The 16,051-nt window shown below is 55.4% G+C and overlaps 1 protein-coding gene across 1 annotated transcript; it reads right to left on the reverse strand.

Annotated features, from left to right (window-relative positions):
• Positions 1–12,385: 12,385 nt before the first annotated feature.
• Positions 12,386–14,617, reverse strand: LOC144758747 (E3 SUMO-protein ligase KIAA1586-like). The gene has a single exon (XM_078646447.1). It carries the CDS (start codon positions 14,615–14,617, stop codon positions 12,386–12,388), a length of 2,232 nt encoding a protein of 743 aa, XP_078502573.1.
• Positions 14,618–16,051: the final 1,434 nt, after the last annotated feature.

Raw genomic sequence — 16,051 nt, forward strand, 5'->3', positions numbered from 1 at the left:
CGACCTGACGGCGGGCTACTGGCAAATCGGCCTCACACCCCGGGCACAAGAACGTTCTGCCTTCTCCACTCCCGATGGCCATTACCATTTCACAGTCATGCCCTTCGGCATGAAGAATGCCCCAGCAACATTCCAACGACTCGTCAATCATGTCCTGGCGGGGCTCGAAGGATTCAGCGCCGCCTACCTAGACGACATCGCTGTATACAGCAACCAGTGGTCCGAGCACCTCCGCCACCTCCGAGCAGTGCTGCACGCCCTTCAGCAAGCTGGCCTCACGATCAAGGCCAGCAAATGTCAAATTGGGCAAGGGTCTGTAACCTACCTCGGGCACCAGGTGGGAAGCGGCCTGGTGGCCCCTCTGCAGCTAAAAATTGCCGCCATCCAGTCCTGGCAGCCCCCCATTACCCAGACCGAGGTACGGGCCTTCCTGGGCCTCACGGGCTATTACCGAAGGTTCGTGAAAGACTATGGTACTATCGTGAGGCCCCTCACAGAGCTCACGTCAAAAAATCAGCCCCAGAAAGTCAACTGGACCCCAGAGTGTCAAGCTGCATTTGAACAATTGAAAGCCGCCATGTGCTCCGCCCCTGTGCTCCAGGCCCCCGACTACAGCCGGGAGTTCATCGTCCAGACGGATGCCTCCGACCATGGCATTGGGGCAGTCCTGTCTCAAGTGAACACCGAAGGCCGTGATCAGCCGGTGGCCTTCATCAGCCGGCGACTCCTACCACGGGAACAACGCTGGAGCACCATAGAGAGGGAGGCCTTTGCGGTGGTATGGGCCCTCAAGAAGCTCCGGCCCTACCTTTTTGGCACACCCTTTCGGGTACAGACCGACCACCGACCCCTGCAGTGGCTGATGCAGATGCGGGGGGAAAACCCGAAGTTACTACGCTGGTCCATCTCCCTACAAGGGATGGACTTCACAGTTGAACATCGGCCTGGGCCAGATCACGCCAACGCAGATGGCCTGTCCCGGTTCTTCCGCCTCGACGAGAAGAGTCCCCAAGAGAATGGGTAACTCTCCCCGCCTTCAGCTGGGGGGGACGCATGTTGGACAGGCCACATGAAGGGCCGCTCTCCCCCGGCCCAACCAGGCCCGAACCAGCCACGCAAGTACCACACACCACCATTACACGTCCACCGTCCCCGCAGGGACCCCTACACTCGAACCTGTTGACCGCGTAGGCCGACCCACTACCGGCCTGCGCGCCCATCCTGGGCGCCATCTTGGACACTCCACCACGAGGCCGCCTGGCCCCCGATCGACCTCAACCCTGGGCCCGGCCAGGCCTCAGACATTCCGGCACCAACATCCACCCAGGAGGTGAGCGGGCTACTTGGTCAGTCAATGGGAGCAAGAGGTGTCGATGGCTCTCCCCCGCCAAGTACCGCTCGCCCATCGCCTCCCCGGGCGCTGGCTCCACCCCCCTGCTGGGTGTCTGAACCCCCTCATCCCGGACCTCCCGACCTCCAAGTGCGAGGGTCCGGACATCAAAGCACACCAGCCCTATAACTGGGACAGCTCCAGAGCCAGACGGCAGTTGTATCTTGGAGTCGAGAGACGCAAAGAAGAACTCATCCTTGACGGACTACTGGCGCTGCCGTAGCTCTGTCTTGTGCACCCTCGTCTTGCCTGCTGGCGCTGCCGCGGCTTTGGGAACCACCCTATCCTTCATCGTCGTCGGGACCTGCTGGCGTGGCCGCGGGCCGTTTGTAACCACCACCTTCATCGGGACCTGCTGGCTCTGCCGCGGACCGTCGTCTTCCTTCATCCATCACGGGACCTGCTGGCTCCGCCGCGGCCCGTTCATCTACACCACCGAGCTCGAGGATTGAGAGCTATTTCCATCTCTTTGGTAACAAGACTGTCCCGCTACCCTTTTCCCAAACAGAGACCAGAATAGAGGGGACCCCTGAGTCCAGACCTCCTTGTACCATTCTACCGTACTTGAAGAATTGCCTATAAAGTATCGTTGAACTTTATCATTGTGTGGTGTCCGTCTGTGGGGGGGGAGTTACTTGTCTGTACGATTCACTGGAGACGGCTCTCCCCGGAGACCTCTCCCCTTATCCTCGGCCGACCCTCCCGGTCCGTCTAACATTGGTGGCAGCGGTGGGATCCGAATCACCGCATAAACCGTACAGAGAGTAGCTCACCCCACGGCGAATCACGATGTCAACTAAAGACAGCGGATCAACGGAGAAAATCCAGATGGAGAAATTGGACGAGTACAGCCATCGTGAACTTAAACAGTTCTGTATCGAATTAGGTATCGCTACCACCGGACTAAATACCAAAGATGACTTTAAGCAGGCCCTGGAATCTTGGGCAGAAACCGGGGCTGCCGGAACCCCCGATCAAGACATCGCAGCACAAACCCCCATGGCCCCTGAAGAACGAAGAACGGGTCTCTCGCCAGACGAGATCCAGGAACGAGAAAGAACCCGACTACACGAGCTGGAAATGGCCCGGCTCAAAATGGACGTTGAACTAAAGTTGGCCGAACAGAAAATCAACTTAGAGCACCTGCGTCTCCGAGAAGAAAGAGAGGAGAAACAGAGACAAAGGGAGCTCGAGGAAAAGAAACTGGCATATGAACATGAGCGGAAATTAGCTGAAATCGACCTACGCAAACAGAATAAAGAAGCAGGGGTGCCCGAGCAACCCCACACTCCAGGGGCAACAGAGAAGAAGGTACACATCCCCAAGGATGTCGTTCGAGAATACTTCCGAGAGGACGACATCCAGCAATGGTTTAAGGCCTATGAAATCGCTATGACTGCACACCGGATCGATAAAAGCGATTGGGGGGCCGGTCTGTGGGGGAGATTCCTCAATGAGGCCCGCGACGCCCTGCTGCAACTCCCGGACCACCAGATGACCTCCTATGACCATATGAAAGCTGCACTCCTCACCCGCTATGGCCTCACACCCGAGATGTACCGTCAGAGGTTCCGAGACTGCACCCGCATCCCAGGTACAACTTGGGTGGACTATGTCAATTACTTTAGCCGAGCCTTCGAGGGCTGGATCAAAGGAAGCAGGGTCACAACCTACGAACAACTGTTCAATCTTATGGTATGGGAGCATCTGTCGAACAATTGCTTCATTGAACTTCGTCAGCACCTCCTCGACAGCAAGTTAACGGATCCCCGGCAGCTCGCAGCTGAAGCAGACCGGTGGGAGATCACCAGAGTGAGTCGAAATGGGTCCTCCGAACAGAACCGGAACAACAATGGTCAGCACCGTCCCCGAGGAGGTGGAGGCCAAGGACGCGGAAGAAGCAACGCTCCGGTCACCCTCACTACCAGCCCCACCCCCCCGGCCAACCGGGGCAGCACCCCAGCGCGACCGGGACATCGAGCCAATGTTACCTGCCATCGATGCCAACGAGTCGGACACTATGCAAACGACCCAAACTGCCCCCAGTACCAGAGCCCAAGACCCCGCCAAGTAGCCGCTGCTGCTCTGGGGGAGGAACAGATCTCAGAGGAACAAGAAGAATATGAACAGGAACACCAAGAATGGGAGCCAGCCGCCATGGCTCTCGCCTGCCTAGGGGGGAGAGACATGGTCCCGCGGGTCCCCCTACCCGCTAATACCCAGAAGTACAGCCAATGGGTGGGCATCAATGGACGCCGGGCTGAAGCCCTTCGTGACACTGGGGCCAGTGTAACAGCCGTCCGCTGTCACCTGGTGACCCCCGAACAATACTTACCAAACATTCTCTGCCCTGTACGTTCAGCCGATAACTCAGAAAGTCTGTGTCGGATGGCCTGCGTCCCCTTCGAATGGGGAGGGGTCTCCGGCATGTTGAAGGTGACGGTCCGAGATGATGCCCCCGTAGACTGCCTCCTGGGTAATGACCTGGAAAGCTCTCCATGGGCAGCAGTCGAACGAAAAGAGCACCTGGGGATGCTGGGCGTCCCGGACTGGGCGTGCGTCACCACCCGGTCCATGACCGCCCGTGCCAACACCCGCCCAGAGGAACTCGAATGGCCGGCGCCACCGCCTCCGGTCGCCCCCGCCGAAACCACCGACCGTGACGTCCCCCCCGAACCAGCTCAACCTCCAGACCTCGCTAACCTCGACCAGTGGCCTCAAGAGGGGGGGCCCACGCAAGAACAATTTCGCCAAGAACAAAAGACCTGTCCCTCCCTCGAGGGACTCCGCCAGCAAGCGCTAGCCCAAAGCGCAGGGGATACCTCCGGAACTCACTGGGTCTACTGGGACAATGATCTGCTGTACAGTGAGCAAAGAATCGCGGAGCTGGGGGCCAGCCGAGTCCTAGTGGTACCCCTCCGTTTTAGAGACTTTCTGCTAAACCTGGCCCACGATGTCCCCCTGGCAGGACACTTGTGTCAAGACAAAACCTATAGCCGCCTGGTGACCCACTTCTTCTGGCCCAAGATGAGGGACAATGTACACCAGCATTGCCGATCTTGCCCCACGTGCCAAGCCAGTGGGAAGAGCGGCCGCAAACTGAAAGCCCCCCTGCAACCTTTTCCCGTGGTCACCACCCCGTTCGAGAGGGTCGGAATCGATATCGTAGGGCCCCTGGACCCGCGCACAAAACAAGGCCATCGATTCATCCTGGTGCTAGTGGACCACGCCACCCGCTACCCGGAGGCTGTTCCCCTGCGGACTGTGACAGCCCCGGTAGTCGGCCGGGCTCTGATGGGGATCTTCTCCCGGGTGGGCTTCCCCCGGGAGGTCGTCAGTGACAGAGGCACGAACTTTATTTCGAAATATATGAAATCTCTCTGGCAACAGTGCGGGGTTACCTACCGGTTCACGACCCCCTATCACCCTCAAGGAAACGGCCTCGTTGAGCGGTTCAACCGCACGCTCAAAGGGATGATCGGGGGGTTGGAAGAGCCCCTCCGTCGCCAGTGGGATGTGCTGCTGCCGTGCCTCCTCTTCGCATATCGAGAGGTCCCCCAGAAGTCCCTGGGCTTCAGCCCATTTGAACTGCTATATGGACACCCCGTGCGAGGGCCGCTCAGCCTAGTTAAGGAAGGCTGGGAGATGCCCCCTCTAAAGAACCCACCAGATGTTTTCCGCTACCTCCTAACACTCCGCAACCAGACCCGGCGATTCCGAGGACTAGCAAAAGCCAACCTAGAGGCCAGTCAAGAGGACATGAAAAGGTGGTATGACCGGAATGCCTCCTCCATCGAATTTGAACCTGGGCAACAGGTATGGGTGATGTCCCCCACCGAACCCTGCGCCCTACAAGACAAGTGGACAGGGCCCTTCAAAGTGGTCGAGCGCAAGGGTCCGGCTACCTACCTCATCGACTTGGAATCTTCCCGGAACCCCCTCCGGGTCCTCCACGCTAACAGACTGAAACCGCACTTTGTACGGACAGAACTCAGCCTCCTGATGGCCACAGACAATGGGGCTGAAGAGGACTCCGAGCCCCTCCCGGACCTCCTACGAACGCGGGAGAAAGATGGTTCCGTAGAGGGGGTCCGACTCTCAGAGGCCCTCACCCGAGAGCAACGCCAGGAGTGCCAAGTTCTCCTGTCACAATTCGCCAGCCTGTTCTCCCTCACCCCAGGTGTCACTTCCTGGTGTACGCACGATGTGGACACGGGGGACAGCCCCCCTATCCGCCACCGGGCCTACCGCGTGCCAGATCGGGTACGGGCCTGCATCCAGGAGGAAGTAGCCAAAATGCTCACGCTCGGGGTCATCGAGCCCTCAGACAGCCCCTGGGCCAGCCCTGTAGTACTGGTCCCCAAAGCAGCTGCCCCCGGCACCACACCAGAACTCCGGTTCTGCGTCGACTACCGGGGCTTGAATGCGGTCACCAGGACAGACGCACATCCCATCCCCCGGGCAGATGAACTAATCGACCGCATGGGAGCTGCCCGCTACCTCAGTATCTTCGACCTGACGGCGGGCTACTGGCAAATCGGCCTCACACCCCGGGCACAAGAACGTTCTGCCTTCTCCACTCCCGATGGCCATTACCATTTCACAGTCATGCCCTTCGGCATGAAGAATGCCCCAGCAACATTCCAACGACTCGTCAATCATGTCCTGGCGGGGCTCGAAGGATTCAGCGCCGCCTACCTAGACGACATCGCTGTATACAGCAACCAGTGGTCCGAGCACCTCCGCCACCTCCGAGCAGTGCTGCACGCCCTTCAGCAAGCTGGCCTCACGATCAAGGCCAGCAAATGTCAAATTGGGCAAGGGTCTGTAACCTACCTCGGGCACCAGGTGGGAAGCGGCCTGGTGGCCCCTCTGCAGCTAAAAATTGCCGCCATCCAGTCCTGGCAGCCCCCCATTACCCAGACCGAGGTACGGGCCTTCCTGGGCCTCACGGGCTATTACCGAAGGTTCGTGAAAGACTATGGTACTATCGTGAGGCCCCTCACAGAGCTCACGTCAAAAAATCAGCCCCAGAAAGTCAACTGGACCCCAGAGTGTCAAGCTGCATTTGAACAATTGAAAGCCGCCATGTGCTCCGCCCCTGTGCTCCAGGCCCCCGACTACAGCCGGGAGTTCATCGTCCAGACGGATGCCTCCGACCATGGCATTGGGGCAGTCCTGTCTCAAGTGAACACCGAAGGCCGTGATCAGCCGGTGGCCTTCATCAGCCGGCGACTCCTACCACGGGAACAACGCTGGAGCACCATAGAGAGGGAGGCCTTTGCGGTGGTATGGGCCCTCAAGAAGCTCCGGCCCTACCTTTTTGGCACACCCTTTCGGGTACAGACCGACCACCGACCCCTGCAGTGGCTGATGCAGATGCGGGGGGAAAACCCGAAGTTACTACGCTGGTCCATCTCCCTACAAGGGATGGACTTCACAGTTGAACATCGGCCTGGGCCAGATCACGCCAACGCAGATGGCCTGTCCCGGTTCTTCCGCCTCGACGAGAAGAGTCCCCAAGAGAATGGGTAACTCTCCCCGCCTTCAGCTGGGGGGGACGCATGTTGGACAGGCCACATGAAGGGCCGCTCTCCCCCGGCCCAACCAGGCCCGAACCAGCCACGCAAGTACCACACACCACCATTACACGTCCACCGTCCCCGCAGGGACCCCTACACTCGAACCTGTTGACCGCGTAGGCCGACCCACTACCGGCCTGCGCGCCCATCCTGGGCGCCATCTTGGACACTCCACCACGAGGCCGCCTGGCCCCCGATCGACCTCAACCCTGGGCCCGGCCAGGCCTCAGACATTCCGGCACCAACATCCACCCAGGAGGTGAGCGGGCTACTTGGTCAGTCAATGGGAGCAAGAGGTGTCGATGGCTCTCCCCCGCCAAGTACCGCTCGCCCATCGCCTCCCCGGGCGCTGGCTCCACCCCCCTGCTGGGTGTCTGAACCCCCTCATCCCGGACCTCCCGACCTCCAAGTGCGAGGGTCCGGACATCAAAGCACACCAGCCCTATAACTGGGACAGCTCCAGAGCCAGACGGCAGTTGTATCTTGGAGTCGAGAGACGCAAAGAAGAACTCATCCTTGACGGACTACTGGCGCTGCCGTAGCTCTGTCTTGTGCACCCTCGTCTTGCCTGCTGGCGCTGCCGCGGCTTTGGGAACCACCCTATCCTTCATCGTCGTCGGGACCTGCTGGCGTGGCCGCGGGCCGTTTGTAACCACCACCTTCATCGGGACCTGCTGGCTCTGCCGCGGACCGTCGTCTTCCTTCATCCATCACGGGACCTGCTGGCTCCGCCGCGGCCCGTTCATCTACACCACCGAGCTCGAGGATTGAGAGCTATTTCCATCTCTTTGGTAACAAGACTGTCCCGCTACCCTTTTCCCAAACAGAGACCAGAATAGAGGGGACCCCTGAGTCCAGACCTCCTTGTACCATTCTACCGTACTTGAAGAATTGCCTATAAAGTATCGTTGAACTTTATCATTGTGTGGTGTCCGTCTGTGGGGGGGGAGTTACTTGTCTGTACGATTCACTGGAGACGGCTCTCCCCGGAGACCTCTCCCCTTATCCTCGGCCGACCCTCCCGGTCCGTCTAACAGAGAGAGACTGAATGACTGACAGAGAGAGAGAGAGAGAGAGAGACTGACAGACTGACTAAGAGAGACTGAATAACAGAGAGAGAGAGAGACTGACTGACTGAGCGAGAGAGACGGACTCATTGAGAGAGAAAGAGAGAGACTGTGATGGAATTGGGGTTACAGTGTGCATGAAGCTATGCAATGACTCTTAAGATTGCTATTGTCTACTTATAAAAATGTATTATCAAAATGTGCTCTTTGTAGTTACATCTGCTTTTGAAATACTGCATTGTCGCATTGTCTAATGTTTTAAAACGGAAACGAGAAGGAGCAGTGGATGCACTTTTGTCAAAACTGAACAATGAGTGGGCCCGATGTTGTATATCATGACCGGAGTCTGCATCAGGAAACCCATCTAAAATTGGGCAAACTTCCCTGGCCTACTGATGGCAGGGACCCTGTAATGAATGGACCACCACCTATGATAGCCTGCGGGCAGACTAAGCCCATCCTTTGACTCCACCATCCAGTGTTACTTATAACGGCTGTATTGGTGACAGTGGTGTAACAATTGCCACGCATCCCCTGCAGTATGGCGGGTCGCAGGCCTGAGCGCCCTAGACAGGCACGGAGAATGGGGGAGGGGGCCTCCTTGTAGTTTGCAGGGGGGCCCCTCAAGTTTTGTTACGCCACTGCCCGGAGCTCCCCCAGTCCGCTTACACTCACCGGGCTCTCTCTGGTCCCGGTGCTGTCTCCTCTCTGCGTTGGTGCGATGGGGGCTGCAGGTGGGGGTGGGAGAGCCCTCAGGACTCCGTTGGGGCTCTCCTGTCCCTCCGCTTCCTCAGCTCGCCCCACGGGGCTCTCCCTCAGTCTCGGGAGCCCCGATGGGAGAAGCCGGCTTCTTCCTCACTTTTTCCACGGTGGGGGACACAAACTACCACACTGGCTGAAGCTCTTCAGGTTGAGGAGGTAATGACCAGTTTCTCATTTGGAGACAAACGCCACACTTCCTCACATCAAGGAGAGACAGGACTGACGGGCATTTTATCCATCCAATCAGGCGCGCAACACCCATTGGCCTCAAAGGGCTTTAGCCCCCCCTCGTGTGTGGCAGCCCGGGATGAGACACTTCCCGGGCCCGCTCACAGCCACACCCGAGCACTTCACAGGTCTTTAAAAGACCTTGTGCATGTTAATGGGGCTTTGATGCTGTTTCACCCCTTCGAGAAACCCCTGTGGCTCGAATTTGCCGATTGCCTAAGATTCAGCCCCCCCCGAAATGTTCTCTTAGCCGCCCCCGAAATTTAACTCTAGTTGCGCCTCTGCTTCGAATGCATAAGCATTTGCATTATTTTATTTATTGTAAATTCTTGGCCTCTCTTGGGGTGTCTGCTAGTACCGTTTTCAAATATAGAATTTACATACCCATTCTCTCTTTTTGGCCTCCCCTTGGGAGCCACACTTTCTAAGTGCACACGTTACCCGCCAGTTGATTCAAGCAGGTGCCCTCTTTCCTTCCTCAGCTCTCGGCCTGTCGATCCCCTCCCCCCCAGGCCTTGGGTGCGGGGTCGAAGGCCTGTCGACCCCCTCCCCCCCCCAGGCCTTGGGTGCGGGGGTCGAAGGCCTGTCGATCACCCCCCCCCAGGCCTTGGGTGCGGGGGTCGAAGGCCTGTCGACGACCCCCCCAGGCCTTGGGTGCAGGGGTCGAAGGCCTGTCGATCCCCTCCCCCCCAGGCCTTGGGTGCGGGGGTCGAAGGCCTGTCAATCCCCTCCCCCCCCAGGCCTTGGGTGAGGGGGTCGAAGGCCTGTCGATCCCCTCCCCCCCCCAGGCCTTGGGTGTGGGGGTCGAAGGCCTGTCAATCACTCCCCCCCAGGCCTTGGGTGCGGGGGTCGAAGGCCTGTCAATCACTCCCCCCCCCAGGCCTTGGGTGCGGGGGTCGAAGGCCTGTCGATCCCCTCCCCCCCCCCAGGCCTTGGGTGCGGGGGTCGAAGGCCTGTCGACCCCCCCCCCAGGCCTTGGGTGCGGGGGTCGAAGGCCTGTAGATCACCCCCCCCCCCAGGCCTTGGGTGCGGGGGTCGAAGGCCTGTCAATCACTCCCCCCCCAGGCCTTGGGTGCGGGGGTCGAAGGCCTGTCGATCCCCTCCCCCCCCCAGGCCTTGGGTGCGGGGGTCGAAGGCCTGTCGACCCCCCCCCCAGGCCTTGGGTGCGGGGGTAGAAGGCCTGTAGATCACCCCCCCCCCAGGCCTTGGGTGCGGGGGTCGAAGGCCTGTCAATCACTCCCCCCCCAGGCCTTGGGTGCGGGGGTCGAAGGCCTGTCGATCCCCTCCCCCCCCCAGGCCTTGGGTGCGGGGGTCGAAGGCCTGTCAATCACTCCCCCCCCAGGCCTTGGGTGCGGGGGTCGAAGGCCTGTCGATCCCCTCCCCCCCCCAGGCCTTGGGTGCGGGGGTCGAAGGCCTGTCGACCCCCCCCCCCAGGTCTTGGGTGCGGGGGTCGAAGGCCTGTAGATCATCCCCCCCCCAGGCCTTGGGTGCGGGGGTCGAAGGCCTGTCAATCACTCCCCCCCCAGGCCTTGGGTGCGGGGGTCGAAGGCCTGTCAATCACTCCCCCCCCCAGGCCTTGGGTGCGGGGGTCGAAGGCCTGTCAATCACTCCCCCCCCAGGCCTTGGGTGCGGGGGTCGAAGGCCTGTCAATCACTCCCCCCCAGGCCTTGGGTGCGGGGGTCGAAGGCCTGTCGATCACCCCCCCCCCCCCCAGGCCTTGGGTGCGGAGGTCGAAGGCCTGTCAATCACTCCCCCCCCAGGCCTTGGGTGCGGGGGTCGAAGGCCTGTCGATCCCCTCCCCCCCCCCAGGCCTTGGGTGCGGGGGTCGAAGGCCTGTCAATCACTCCCCCCCCAGGCCTTGGGTGCGGGGGTCGAAGGCCTGTCGATCCCCTCCCCCCCCCAGGCCTTGGGTGCGGGGGTCGAAGGCCTGTCGACCCCCCCCCCAGGTCTTGGGTGCGGGGGTCGAAGGCCTGTAGATCACCCCCCCCCCAGGCCTTGGGTGCGGGGGTCGAAGGCCTGTCAATCACTCCCCCCCCCAGGCCTTGGGTGCGGGGGTCGAAGGCCTGTCAATCACTCCCCCCCCCAGGCCTTGGGTGCGGGGGTCGAAGGCCTGTCAATCACTCCCCCCCAGGCCTTGGGTGCAGGGGTCGAAGGCCTGTGCTCTGGGCTCTCACTGCCTCTCCGAAGGAGCAGGTGGGGGCGGCTGTAGGGTCCGGATCTCACCCCCAGCTGGGCCTTCCGTGAATAGATGGTTCTGAGAAGCAGAGTCCGGAAGGAGGGCCGGGGTCAGAGGTCAGCTGTTATCGGAGCTGGTAAAGAAGAGGCCACGTGCGCTGCTGCGCGTCGAAGGAGTTAAAGGACCCTCTCCACCTATGAAGCAAAACCATATCCGGCCAAATGGATGAATGTTTGAAGCGCAATACACGGACCAGCATCTAATCTAGTGCAAATACATCAACTGAGCTGTCAGTGCTGGAGCTACCGCCTTTCCAAGCATGCTCAGATGTTAGCAGATTTATTTGTGATTTTATCATTCAGTTAGGCTTCTCTACGAGGGCAAACCCTTGAGGGCCCCCCGCCTCGCCTCGGAGTCTGGTGCACACCACACCGAGGCCACTGGAATGATGCCATGGGGGGGGGGGGCAGATGTTTTTAATCCGCCCTCTCATGAGTAGACGTTTTGCCTCGTCCCAAAGTAAGTGTGAACCCGCGGTCGTTCATGAGTGAAACTAAACCCAAGGCTCGGGGCGGAGTTTATGATTATTTGTCGTGATTCAAGAGGGTTTGTTTTCTGAAGCTCGATGTGTTATTTGTTGTCCTTTGTGAATACAGTCACAATTTCCAGCTCTGATTTTTCTGAGGTCAGCGCGAGGCTCGGGTTGCCAATGACCTTTCAGTTAGAGTTTCTGTGTACATTTCCTGCAGGTTTGGGTCCGAGCCCAGGAAACCTTGTCCACTTGACACATATTATAAGTGGGGTTGAACTCTAAAGGGTCTTACCAGCCAGACCTGTATTTTCAAGTCCACGCAGGTGGAAATATGGGGGAAAGCCATGTAATCCGGTGTCTTCACTCTCCTGCAGGGCTTTAAGTGGGGAAAAAAAACTGGGGGTGCTCTAAAAGGGGCGTGGCTACTCTCATAAAGGGGTGTGGCCTATCCAAGTAGGGGCGTGGTCTATCCGAGTAGGGGCGTGGTCTAAATCAAGATAACTAGCATTGTGTGCTTAAGAAAATCATGAAGTTGCATCCAGCAAAGGATAATAAAATAGGAAAAAAAGTATATTTATTAAGTATAAGCCATACAAATACCAAACACTTTAAAAAAACATGTAAAAATTATTTATATTACTTAGAAATCTATTGCAGGATTCCCCAAAACCCTTGAAGATATTCAGTGTGATTATTTTGCTGGGGTTTCTCACAACAATTTTCTTCAGCGGACCGTCTACCTTTTGCAAGCCAACTCTTCACATACAGCTTTGCATCAAATGTTTCAAATGGAGGACCATTGAGTTTTACCCATAGGCATGAAGAAATGGTCTCTACAAGAAGAGAGGCCCTTGTTGGACAAGCAATTAAGTTCATTGCGCTGAAACCTCTCTCGCAATCCGCATTACTTGCTGGCAGGGTTTCCATGCAAACGACTAACTTTTTTAATGCTTCAGGGGTTTTCTTTCCACCAAAATCTTTGAAAAGTCTAAAAGCTTGGATAGTATCTCTTGCTGGCAGCTGAAACTCTGAACACAGTTTCTGGATATCTGTTTCCCCATAAAGAATACATTCATCACCAGAAGGCAAGTTGCTTGCATCTAGCACACTGAAGCTGGCTATAAGTTCTTTCTCAGAATCCGGGGCACATCGTTTATTTATATTTACAGACAGGCTTTGGTAAAACTGATTTTGATTAAGGGCAACAGAGTTGCTTCTACCATGGGAAAGAGGAACATTCTTGAATTTGCCCTCGTCCACTGCTCTCTGAGCCGCAGATGCAAACTCCCCTGGGGAGTCCTTCATTGCTATAAATATGCGTACTTGACTAACCAAAAGTCTGTGGGCATTAACAATTGTAATATCCCTCTTCTGTAAGGAGAGTGATAAGTCTTTGAGCTCTTGAAGTGCATCACACATTACCCCCAAATCTCTGATGAAAGAATAGGATGTAAGCTTCTTCAAGAGACGTTCATACTTACTCCGGTCTCTTATGGGTCTGGATGGGTCTTTAGAAGCATTCTCAAAATGTTTGCACAAGGCAGGGAAGCAGTTCCAAACAGCTTTCACAGATCTGTAACTGGATGCTACCCATCTAGTATCAAGCATTTTCCCTATCTTCTGAAGCTGTACACATAGCTCGCTGGCGGCAAGATTTAGCTCTGTCTGGTTTTTTGGTGACATGCTGTATGTGGCATACAATGAGTCCATGAAAATCTTGAAGTGATTGACCCCTCCAACCTCATCAACTGTATCTGCCACAGCAAGTTCTAGTCTGTGAGCCAAACAGTGCCATGTCAGTACAAGATTTGGAAATTCTGATTTCAACAATGCTACTACTCCTCCTTTTTTACCAAACATAACTGCTGCTCCATCAGTACATACCGCAATCAAGATATCATGAAGCAGACTTTTTGTGAGTCCAACTTTTTCAAAGTAGCTTAGGAGAGCGGTCTTTACGCCAATAGCATTAGTTTCTGCCAGCTCCAGGAGGCCGAAATAGATGGTCACTGGGGTACTTTCATTTCCAAAAATGCCACGGAGGTAGATGATCAAGGTAGAAGCATTGCTAATAGAAGTGCTCTCATCAATTAATACTGTGATCTTTGGTTTGTGTTGTCTGATATAACAGACCAATCTTTGTTGCATTTCCAATGCAATGTGTTTTATTATTTCAGTTGCAGTCACATTGCTGTGCAAAACACGTCCCATTGCGCTGCCATTCTTTGCCTGAAGGAGAATTAGATCAGGGTGGTCAGTGAAAGGGCGATCTTTTTTTGCCAAGTAGTAGGCAGTGTCAAATACCCTGCATGTGCTCTCCATATGTTTTGCATTACATTCGTGTACTGCCACCACCAATGTATTTTTCTGCTGAGCTGTAAGAATGTCCTCAGCTGCCAAGTGACCAGCGCTCGCCTTATGCTCCATAATCTTCTTCCTGAGCTGTTTCTGCCTGAAAGCTTTTCCGTCACCGGAAGGACCAACCTCGCCATCTGCCCACACTTTACTTACACGCATGCCTTGGGTGTTATTGTGCACTGAAAGACCTGTTGATTTAGCCCGTTTACAGGAAGAACATCCAATATTGCCTGACTTAAGATACAACCATTTATATTCCTCCTGAAAGTAATACCACTGTTTAGTGTTCCAGCAGTCAGGGAGTTTGACAGTTTCTTTATCTGGCACACGTTGAAGTTTTTCTAATGGTGGACTGTCCCTCTCAGACTCTTGCTGGGTTTTACTAGCTTCATCACTAGTTGGTTGCACTGGACAAGACTCCCCTGTAACACGCTGGCGCTTCAGTGACGGTAGGAAGTCAATCATTGAAGACTGCATAGACTTGCGCTTCAGAGCAGAAGCAGATAAGCTACTAGTAGCCATGGTAAATGTAGAACTTCCTTCTTGGAGGCTGGACTGGTATATCTGAAAAAGAAAAGAAAATCTTGCTCTGCTGGTTTCCTCTGCTGATTTTGGTTTCCAGGTGATAAGGCCTTCCTTCACGAAAATAGAATATTGAGCCTCTTATCTGCAACAAAAATTGAATAGTTTACGCCAGTGATCAACAATGTTTAATTGAAGTGCCATTTGGCAGGCAGATGTTACTCTTCATTTTGTGCTGTTCCTGAAAGTATCTCTCATTGTGCAGTGAAGTTGTAAGGTTTTCCTGATCTGGAGAATCCAAAATAAGTCTTCCCCGGGTCTCCAAAAGTCCTTAAGATGGCACTGGTTCATCTGTATGTACTGTACTCCAGTCTACTTACTCCTTCCTGATTTGCATACATGGGACTTGTTCGCTGCCTCACACATGGATGCCGGTACACACTGCCTGCACAGTCCTCCCACACACATACTCCCTGCTAAGGCCCAATGTATAGTATTTTGATTTATGTCACACTTACTACCCCTGATGAGGCGTTGCATCGCTTTTTCGGCGAGTAGCATGCTACTACGAAATCCATAAAGGATTAGTGGCAAATTAGTATAGTGAAATATGAAAGTAATTTGAGTGGTGGATGTGTTAGTCATTTGGATTGAGAGGGAAAAGGTATACATTTATATAGCACTTGCTAACCCCAAGGTGTTGAATTGCTTTTTCGGCGAGTAGCACCCTACCCCAGAACACAAACAATACTAAACCCACAGAACAAACCCACAAAGCAGGAATAGACTACTGCATCACTGCATGGAATAAATAATATCCAGAGGCACTGCCATCATACTGCGTCACTGCATGGAATAAAGAGTACCCGTAGGCACTGCTCTCTTCCTACCTCACTGCACAATATAAAGAACACTCCTAGGCATTGCCATCCTTGTATATTTGTATATCACTGCACAGTATAATGAATATCCTGAGGCACTGACATCAATCTGCCACATTGCATCCACCACAGCTCTCTGGATAGGATTAACTCTACCACCTCAGAACCTAAAGATGTGTCTCAGGTGGTCTGCAGCCAGAACACCTTGGAAGGAGATGTCGCTTGAAGCAACATCAGCAAATCCATTCCTTTCTTCAGCTATGATGGTGGAACGCTGCTGTGGGCAGGAGTCTGAACCAGAACAAAACAAAATGCCTTAACCAGGCCAGGCTCTCAAGAACACTCCAGCAGAAAGTGTAGTGAATGGACATTTCATATTTCTTACAAAATAGAAAAAGTTTCAGTTGTGAAAACAGTGGTACACATTTTAATATCTTACCAACTCGAAGCTGAAGGATTTACGGAAATTTCTGCAAGTCTTTTTCAGAGGGGCATGTTCACTACACGATAGTCATCGGACCTTACTCTGAATCATGGAAAGCCTTTGGGGTGC

This window comes from Lissotriton helveticus, chromosome 1_1 (genome assembly GCF_964261635.1).
Source record: "Lissotriton helveticus chromosome 1_1, aLisHel1.1, whole genome shotgun sequence".
Classification (NCBI taxonomy): Eukaryota; Metazoa; Chordata; class Amphibia; order Caudata; family Salamandridae; genus Lissotriton; species Lissotriton helveticus.